The 10,599-nt window shown below is 47.7% G+C and overlaps 1 protein-coding gene across 1 annotated transcript in view; it reads right to left on the reverse strand.

The window, feature by feature from the left end:
* Positions 1–320: 320 nt before the first annotated feature.
* LOC104388002 overlaps positions 321–10,599 on the reverse strand; it is a 58,480-nt gene continuing 48,201 nt past the window's right edge. The window contains exon 5 of the mRNA XM_009996808.1: positions 321–449. Within this exon, the coding sequence (XP_009995110.1) occupies positions 321–449 (129 nt within the window). The remainder of the gene's footprint in view (positions 450–10,599) is intronic.

Genomic DNA, 10,599 nt, shown 5'->3' on the forward strand with positions numbered 1-10,599 from the left:
GCTGACGGGTAGTCTTCAACTACCACCATCTATGTGTTTGACACTGCCTTGGTGGCTGCACTTCCAGTTTGTGGACCTGACTGGTTTGGTTTGCCCTGAAAGACAAAAATCTCACCCTTTGCCACCACTCAGATATGGCAATGGTATGAAAACAGGCACTGCTGCAAAGCCATATGTTTCCTGCTGCCAGAGAGGCTGTATTGCCAAGATACATCATTGTCCCCTTCTTCTTCCACCCATCCTTGGGTATCACCACCTCCCCTTCTCCCCGCCAGGCGGGTGGTTGGTTGATAGTTCCTGAGGTTTTTGGAGAAACTCCTTCAGTAGGCACATGATGGTTCTTCCGCTGGAGCTATTGGGCTCAGAGGCTTCAAGGTGCTGAGGGAACGGAAGGCAAAGGTGGATGGATCGTACACAAAGTGGGGCGGCGGGCGGCCTCCATTGATGCTCTGGGGGGGAATAAAAAGAGGGATGAAGTCAGTGCTCATATAAGCTACAAACAGTGTAAGTTCTTGCTCAAGTGCTTTGCTTTGTCACCTCCCTCTCTGGTACAATTACACCTCCTTGAATGGGAGATCATACTTGTACTTGCAGCAAACGGCACTAACACAGGCAGTGAAGTGCTTTTCTCATTCCCTTGCTCCTACCCCTCAAGAGTAAAGGATGCATTCCCCCCTCCAAACCTGACGTCCCTGGGATTCACATGACCAGGATTCCTGGCACCTGTAGCCACTCAGGTAAGTAAAACAGGCTATGATACACTTAGAGTCTCAAAGTCAGAACAGCATCACTGTCTGAAGATGTAACATGGAAAAGCTTAATTCTGATTCACTTGGCTTTAAAATAAGATCTACTGCACTTTTAGAGCAGGGAGATAAACCAGATCATCTCTGAAGATTCATTATTCAGTTGTTTTTCAACAGCTCTCCAGTGAGGATTTACACATCACCCTTTCTGCATCTCTGAAGTCCCTGACACACTGAAACTCTCCAGAGTTTTGGCTCCAGACACCACAGTTCAATGAGGAATGGCTGGGGGATGCTTAGAGGGAAAGAACCCACTTGAAGGCCTTACAGCCTGGTTTGTACCATGGCCACCAAAGACTATTCTCTCCTCTTTTGCTCCCAGTATTCAGAACAGGATCAGAGCAGATCCAGAGTAAGGAGGGCAGAAATACCTGCACACTCCCTGTGCTGCATGGCAGGACAGATATGCTCTTCGCCACTAGACTATTCTGAGACTGTGGATACCAAAGGATTTATGGTGTCTAAGAAGTTATTCCATTCTATTAAATATAAAATGTTTTTCATTTACTTCTTGGAAACTTCGTTTTGTCTCTTTCCTTAGAGTAAGCAGAAGCACCAGTGAAGCAGCTGCTTCACTGACACTCTGGCCAGGAGAGGAGGTCTCACTGCTCTATGGGCCAGCAGAGCATTTAATCATGCTCCTGAAGATTTCATTCCCCAGGAATAGGTGTGAGTTACCAAGTGCCACATGCTGGACAATTCAGCAGCTCAGAAACTCATGCAAATGTCCCCTACCCTCATGCCACTCCCATCACTGCTGGGAAGGACTTTTCCATTGTTTTCACAGAGGTTAGAAAGAGCAAGTGAGAAGAGTTCTGGCCTGGGTTCTGGCATTACAAGCTTTTCTGCTGTCTCTTCTAGGCCCTTCCTAACAAAATCCATGGTTTCCCTTGCTCAGTCTGCATTACAGGACTGTTCCTCAAAGAATTACATTTTTTAGAAACAATAACCAACTTTGCCATCTTCTCTAAGACAGAGGTTCATTTTGGCACTTCAAGGCAGGTCTATCAGATGGTTGCAACCACATACCAGGACGGCAAGGTGATGTTTTCATGCCACCTGCCTCTATCCTGGCTGGGTTTTAACTTGTCATCACAGGGCAAGCACATGCAGCTTTTCCCAGAAAGCTGACCAAATTGTCAGGCTTACCCAAACAGTCATGCCAACATAGAGTGCACTACAGAAGTGTCCAAGCCAGGCCCCTGGTACCGCAGTCAGTGCAGCAGAACCTGGAAGCCTCTGCCTCCAGGATCTTGGTCACAGTTCAGCCCCATGGGGCAGCCTTCATGCCAGAAAGGGCCTCTTTAAAAGCCAGTATGGCCAACGTGTTCCTGCCGAGTGGGTACCTCCTCTGCAAATTAAGATGGGCACTTGAGGATGGAAAATGCTAACATGGCGCTTGGCATCAACTGTACCTGGAGTTCAAGCCAGCAAATCATGCCCTGCTACATCCCCCCTGACACCTTGGCCAGCAGCATAAGAAACAAGAGAGGCAGATTTAAGGGCCTTTACTCAATAGCCACCTGCTGTGGGGTTATATATGGTGTGTGCTCTGGCAAGCCTCAGAGCTGGAGGGTAACATAGCAACCCCTATTCAAAGCTAAGGGGCAGAATAAATCAGCACATTCGTCCTTCTTCAGAGCAGAGAAGGTCCCCTGCCAGTGCCAAGAGGGAATGGGAACAAAGAACCTGGCAGTTCCCTCCATTTTGAAATGCCAGACAGGATTAGGGAAGGCAGCTGAATCAGTTCATTTCTGGCGGATGGCAGATGGAGAAGAGACTGGGGCAAGATGGGTCCAGAGGACAGATGAAAGTCATCCACAAAACTCACCAGGCTTTGGGTGGGAAGGTGCCCTGAGGTTTCTCTCTGGGCCTTCTTCTGGGGCCATTGTGTGGGGCAGAAAGCTTTTCCCAGGACACCATGAGGAAGAAGGGATGAGGAGAAGGACAGGGATATGAGAAGACACAGGAGGATGCAGAGATTCACAGATGGGCAAGCAGCTGCAACTGATGTCCAAATGGCACCCAATCTTGCTTCTTCAGCACAACACCTCTCAAGCAGCCACAAGACCATGGCTGGCTTTCAACAGCATCACCACCCCAGGCAGGTGAGGGCTGGGTGAGAAGGGCCCTATGTCCAACTGTAGGCAGTAACAGATGAGGCAGCAATGGAACTGTCCTCATCATGAGGACACCCTGACCGATCTGCAGCCATTTGTTACCCTGAGCAGTACAGGTCTGTCTTGCACCTACTCCATGACTGACGGGGCAGCACCTCTGCTCGGGACTGTGCTAGAGGAAAGAAAACCAGCACCAAAACACTTCACTCTCTTCTTGCAGAAGAGCAAGTTTTCTTTTAAGCTCATATTCTGCTTTAGGAAGGACCGAGCCTGGTCTGGCTTAGTCCTCTACACCATTTGGAATCACAGCATGTAGGGGTCTGGCTCTGATGAGCAATGCAAGGCAAAGCTCTATAGATGTATTCCCAGAAAGAAGATGAATAGGGCTGGCTGCCAGAGAGGGGAACACGTTCCTCCCACCCTGTCGCTTGGACCAGCTGGTTCCCTGTAGTCTGGACAAGTGTTCTAGCCAGCCTGCTCCTCCCCTTGGGCACCCAGCACCAGCCTGTGATACCCAGGACATGGTTTTTACTAAGGAAGGCCGTTAAGAGTGGCTGCTACGGCTGTAGGCACCCCAGGGAGCTTGCCACAAACTGCCTGACAGCCCCAGCTGAGGAACCTCAGGCCAGCTCCTGCAGAAGCTCATTGGAACACAAACACTCCAAGCTTGACATTAGAGGCCAGTGCATTCAGTCTAATGGCATTTGGGCAGCTGGGTAACTCACACAAAATGGAGCCTAATATGGGCCCAGCACTAATGGCAATCATTAACCAGAGCCCTCCATTTGTTAAGCAATGTATTTACACAGCTGGAGAACAGCCCGAGATACAAGCACTCTGCTGCCAGCAGGAGGGCACACGTGCTCAGCCGCACGCTCTGCCACACACACCCATGCTCACTCACACATGCTCACCTGCTCTCACATGCCTCAGGCTCTCCCCAGTACACATGCCCTTCCCTGGTCCCTTGTCCACACCCCTCCATGCACATACAGACCCTCTTCCTTACTTGGAAGTCCCAAGGATAGCTGTTCCCACTCATATGAATCTTGTTCACTCACATTGTAACTCAAAGCCAAGCAGGGCCTGAACTCCACCAGCACGCGGGGACAAGTCCAAGGGAGCTCAGCTCATTGCTTGCTTGTACAACTGCCCTGAGCAGAAAGTAGTTTCAGTACCAGCAGACACCCATGCTGCCTCACTGCATGCCTGATTTCAGTTAGATGAGCTCCTAAGGGAGCTTGCTTGTGCTAACATCTATTCCAAGCAACGAGGCACAGACCATCTTGGTCACGCACGCTTGTCAGCATGCACCAAGACACACACTTCTTCCCTCATAGGCACACGCCTATATATGCACACTCTTGCAAACCCGTACTGTGGTCACCAATGGCATTATCACCATTATATGCAGGTGGTAAATAAGCAACCAGCTTGAAACATATCTGAAGCACATTGACAAAGAAGCACAACTAAAGATGATACAGATAGTGAACAGATGCAGGTGCCTCAAAAAAGACCAGTGAGACTAAACACCACAGAAGAAATGCACCGTTTCAATCATTTTGGCAGCCCTCAGAAAACAAAGAAATGGGCAACTTCTCCATAAATCCATCTGTAACATAACTGCACATTTCAGCAAGGAAAAATACACAGGAAGACAATAAATATGTAAAGGATAAATCTACTAATACAAACCCGCATCCTCCTAGAAATCTGTCCCTTACCCTTATGAAGCCTGGGAAAATAGCCCATATGTAGATTGTGAAATAACTTAAATTTTTGACTCATGATTCCACAGAAGCATGGTTTCCCTCTTCAGACAAAGCAAAAGCAAGCACAGCTCCAAATACGCTTTCAGCTGTGGTAATGACAGTCCCCACAGGAGGGGGGAAATGAAATTACCTAACACAGCAATGTCTTAGAAGGGAGTGGTGTGCTAGGGGTGATACAAAACTAAGCCCTGCTTAATATACTCTTTGGTCCTCTTTCCTAAGAGCTCTGGTATCCTGGCAGGATTCAACATTGGACCAGCTCATGTACTCTGCCAACCTGTCCCCTACCCAGGGCAAATCCAGCACAGGAGTTTGTTCTTTCCTACACTTGGGCCTTGGCAGCTGAGAAACACTGCCAAGCTCTGTTTAAAGGATGCTGCCTACCAGTGGTGGATGCCTCTCGGTGGTGGGTGAATGATCCCTTTGCAGTCTGTAGACTCGATTGTTAAAAGTCCTTTGGGATGAAAGGCACCATGTAATTGCAAGTTGTAAAGGCGCATCCGATTCCCACCACCACCCTGTGTGAAAAGGAATAAATCCCCAGAAGAGCCTTGGCAAAGCCAGACGCCTGCCTGCAACACGGCCTGTTTGAGAGACAGTCACCTTGCCCAGGAGTGGACAGAGCCAGAGGTAGCACCAATACTCAAGCAGGGCACAGGTAAAGGCTGTCAGACTCCACACTGGAGCATCTACAGGTACACAGCTTTTAATTCTGCTTTGTCTTCCTTCCTCTCCCCCCTACTTGGAAAAGAAACTGGTGACACTCCAATGTGTGAAACCATCAGCTGTGAGCAAGGAAAGCAGGCCTGCTCATAGCTATGTCTGTCATTCCAAACACAGTCCTGACAAAGCCATCATATGTGCCTCGGTTTCTCCTGTGTATAATATGCACACCACAGTCAGGCAAGCCAAGATGAGCTAATGAACATCTAGGTGTTGCGATCTTCTGATGAGAGGTGATTGCCTTTCAATGACAGTTTCACTTCAGGCAGTTTTCAAGAAATAGTTGCCTACAAGCAGGACCAGCTCCTCCAGTGGAGCTGCAATTCATATTTAACTGCTTCTTCATTAATTCCAACAGGGCCTCTGACAATTTATTCCAGTCACAGACCTGGAGCAGCTCAAAGAATAACATTTTAAAGGCAAAGTGCTTCCCTCCTGAAAGTCTCTCCTCCACCCCCAGGTTCATATGCAGATTAATTTCAGGGGATAGCTAAAAGATGGCAGAACCATTTCAGAACTTATTTTCAAGTCTACTTTTCTCCCTTCCAAGAAAGAAAGATCAACTCCAAACACTGTTCTGACAAGGAAGAACAAAACTTCACCAAGGTAAGGCTGCCTAATGCCTACTTCCTTCTATGCAAGCACATTGCAAAACCCATTTCAATCGTTTAGAAAACACATCACTGTTCCTCTTTGAACAGAAAAAAAAAAAAAAAGTAAAAATCTATCTAACATTTGCAAATGTGTGTGCAGAGCTGTCAGGTGGCAACTACCAGACTTTGAGAGGTGCCACCAGACAGACAACACTGAACTTTTTTGGAATGTACTTCAAAGAGCCTAGCAGATGGGTTGCTGGTCACTTGCCCAAAAGGAGAAATAGGCCAGTTTCAGATATGGGTCCTTGCTGGCAACAGTGCAATAAGTCTTTCTTCTTCTTTCTCTCACATGCCTTTGAGATGTGTCTTTGAGAAAGCTGACTGCAAGCTTTGATTTTGCCTGGTAATAATCTGAAGGAAGGAGGCTCTGCAATGGGACTGGACAGATGGGTCATTCAGAGGGGCAGGCTGTCAGTGCACCCTGGCCAACTTGGGAAACTCACCACTACAGAGTCCCAGTGAAAGTCATGCTCTGAGGGCTACACAAATCTCTTAAAAACAAGTGAATTAATCACCTCCCCCTACTAGTGAGCTGTGTCTCATCTCCACTTTCTCTCCTGCTGCTCATATGAAATGGCCTGTGCTTCTCTGCACACACCCCAAAGGTCTGCATGTGCCTAAACAGGAAGAAGATTGGACATGAGAGATGCTCAAAACAAGCACAGACACAGGCAAGACAGGACCTGGCCCTAAATCTCTCAACTACATCCAAGTAGAGTCCTTAACAGTTCTGGTATGTACACAAGTGACACTACCTTGTCCTCTCCTTCCTTGCCACCTTGCCTTTTCCAGCCCTCCCCTGTGTGGAAGGAACATCCCTCCAGAGGGATCACAGTCCTCCTGCCTTGGGGCCAGGAACCCCAGGTGCCATGCTTCTCACAGAGCTGGCACGTGGTGCGTTCTTGGGAGTGTGGTGCGTTCTTGGGAGTGTGCAGCTTCCAGTTTGCATGAGGCCAGGGCAACCTTGATTCCCTCTGGCCAGGCAGGCTGGCACACAGAAGCACACTGCTTTCAGCTTAAAGAGAATACAAATTAAAACTGCAAAGTGAGTATTAATTACCCTGGCAAGAGCAGGCTGCGAACACATGCTGACACAGTGCTCTTGCCTCTGGACAAACCAGCCCAGCTGTGGAAGCCAAGTGCAGGAAGTAGGGTGATTATGGAAGAGGTGTGTGGGAAAAGAGGATTACAGCTCTGCAGACTGGGACAGGGAATGGGTGCCAGGTTCCCACAGCCATGCAAACAAAGGAGAGCAGGGAGCAACTGCAGTGGGCCCGGATACAGTGGTAAAAGACATGCCTGATCTGCCGTCTTGGACTTGAAGCTCTGCCAGAAAACAGTGGCCTGCTCTCTCTCTTCTCCATCACCCAGGTGTGACCTAGAAGTCACCAAATCTGTCCCCCTCTCTGTGAAACATGCCTTGCCACTTCCCAACCCTGTGAACCACAGCACCACCAGCCACAGCCACCACCAACACACAGGGCTGTCCCATGAGCAGCTGGTCACTAGGCTGCACCTCAGCCCTAACCTCCTTTCTACCCCTCCCCACTGCATCATTCTTAAACCAAACCCACAACCCACATCAGACCACAAAGGAAGGACAGCACTGAAAATAGGATGTCAGCTTCCTGACTCACTAGCCAGTCACTAGTTCCATGCTGCTGTCTCAGTTAGAGCTCTTGGTTATTACTCTGCAAGCACTTGCATGATTTAACAGATGGAAAGGCTTTTATGGCAGAAACTCATGAAAAGTGGGAAGCAATAAAAAATATTTTCTTTAAGGAAGCAGAAGAGAGACATGACAGTCCCTCTGCTGTGGGCACAGGCTGAAGGCTGGTTAGCCTTTGCCATGAAAACCAATAAAAGCAATGCTAAATAAAACAATTATCTGGAGCCAGATGTTTAGAATAGTTTTTAACAGACACAGGCATTCCCACCTTGGCTACAATGGATCCTTCCTCGCACTGAGGACACTCCGGACAGTCTTTTGTCAGGAATTATTCAGACCAGGGGTTAGTGTTCTCCAGGCACAGAGATCTTCAGTAGGCAGCTCAGTGATGGCTTGGGAGGAGCTTCCCCAATAAGCAAATGGGTATTTGTGCTCTCATTTAGCAGAGGACATTCTCAATTTTGCTCACAGAGGTATGCCCATCAACAGGAGACAAGAGCCTGCCTAGGGACCTGGAATGCTAAAACATCCATGAGGAGCCTCTGCCCAGCAGGTAACCCAAGGATGCAGTTCACTAAGAAAAGGAATTTCTTCTAGAGGGCAGGTTTGGGTTTAGGCAGTCAGTCACATACTAAAGACAACCAGCAGGGTTTGACAAACTCTTAGCAAGCTGCAGTTTGGGAGCTCTGCTGCCTGAGATGTCAGAGCTTTTCAGACTGCATGATATAGTATGAATATGCACACAGCTCAAGGAAGATCAAAGCCAGACTTCAGTTCCTCTCACACAGAGACTCTTCAGGCAAGTCACATTCTCTGCTGGTTTTGCAGTTTAACTTGCTCCGAAACTGCAATAATGATGTTTATCTGCCCCTGACATGCTGTATTTACCAAGGTTTGCAAAGCACCTTGAGAGCCTGGGATGGAAGGGCAACATACATGTGTTTGTGTGTGTTTGGGTGTATATACACACACAGAGTACTCTTCTGAACTTTTGGAAATCTTTACTTCTTGCTTTGCAGCCAGAACCAGAGGTTTGCACCAATATTGCTCTGTCACCTTGCATGCCTTGCACTTGTGAATGGCTCAGGCATCTGCCAAGAAGGCTCAGGTCAACATATCTCTTGCTCAACTCTAATCTGAGAAGGTCCCTTGTTTTAGAAGAAATAAACCTCTTGTGCTCTTACCTTGATCTTATCAATGCTGAGAACATCCTCTGCTTGGACAGGGGCCAGATCCCTGGAACGACTTCCCTGTCTCTTATCTCTCATGTCTGCATCCTAAAAGGCCACTGCAGAAACATGCTGGTTTTATGTTCCAATTTAAAATTCTTATTTTATTTTTACATAGCAGAAAACATCTATCTGATCAGCAAGGTTATCAGGTTGGCCTTGAAATCCTTAGTGCCTCTCTGCCTGCCCCAACAAGAGCTGTCAAGATACCCAGGGGCTTGCCAGTTCTGTCTTCTGCCCACCTACTGCTTCTGCGATAAGCCCAGCTCCACCAATCCCATTCAGAAACTGCATGTAGGAGTTTGTGAAGGAAGAACAAGAATAGGACTAGATGACAGACTTGTAACCCTTATCCCAAGAGGGTCTGGAGAACTGAAGACTTGTGGTATTATAGAAAGACTCTGGAAGATGGATCTTTGTATTCAGAGCTGGCTGCCCCTGCTGACCAAGCCTGGTCCAGGGCAGATGTAGTTCTACCCTGCAAGCATGTGCTTGTACAGTCATCCTCCTTCCAGTGCTAAAGAAGTGTTGTTCCATGCAACATCCAACTGCCCCATGCAAACATGCTCTGGAAGCTAAAATACATATGCACATGCATGTAACCCCTCTCCCTCACACCTAGCACCTTGCTTCCAGATCTAGACTTTACACTGACTGGCAGTTTGAGGCACCAGTGACCAGGTCTGCACCCACAGGCATTGCCCACCTTACTGTGCAACACCCATGTAGGCCCACATCTACCCCTCACCTTGCAGCGAATCGTGCTGTGCTACATGTATCTCTTACACACAAATCCATACCTCATACACACACTGTCTCCTCCAATTTATCTCTGCTTGCCTGCCCACAGGGGATGATGATTCTCATGTTCCATTATCCTTTACTGGGAGGGGAGGAAGAGGCAACACATTTTTTTAAAAAAATGTATACGTTATTTTCTCTTTACTGTCAGGCCCTGGCCTCTCACAGCTGAAAACATTTCAAAAATGACTGAGCTGCTGCATATTTGAGAAGCTTATTAATCTTCCTGTCTTAATCTGTTTAGGTTCTTAGACTTGTCACATCACTGTCCGATCATCCTGCTTAAGAAAACTGCTGAGTAAGTGGAAAGGCTGAAGCCTAACACCTCCTGAGTTGACCCATGGCAAGCTGAAGTACAGGTAACAATGACAAGGTGGCACCTTAGTGTTAAAACAGCACATGGAGAAGCAAAACAGCTAGATCACCTGCTATGAGAAAGACTCCCAAGGACCATGAACATTTCTGAGGGCTAAAATTGTTTCAGTGCCACAGGGCAAAGAGACTGCCCCTCCATCTCATCTTCACATGGGAGACTCTTCCAGCAGAATAGGGAGGAAAAGCATAGCTGGGATTATGCATGAGAGAGCATTATATTGCGTCCTGACATGCCAGAAAAGCTCTGAGATGTCAAAGCAACCAAAATATCAGTCAGGAGGAGGGTATTTTTAAAATCATGCATTACTTCATAATCACATGAGACAATGTCCTCAGCAAGAACAGTATAAAAATGCTTCATTCATGTTATTAGCAGGTCACTGTCATCATCTGCCTCACACAGGAGGGAATAAGCATAATCCTTTGTCCTTCAAGCTATTCAGCA

The sequence above is a fragment of the Chaetura pelagica genome, unplaced genomic scaffold (genome assembly GCF_000747805.2).
Source record: "Chaetura pelagica isolate M959 unplaced genomic scaffold, ChaPel_1.0 scaffold14, whole genome shotgun sequence".
Classification (NCBI taxonomy): domain Eukaryota; kingdom Metazoa; phylum Chordata; class Aves; order Apodiformes; family Apodidae; genus Chaetura; species Chaetura pelagica.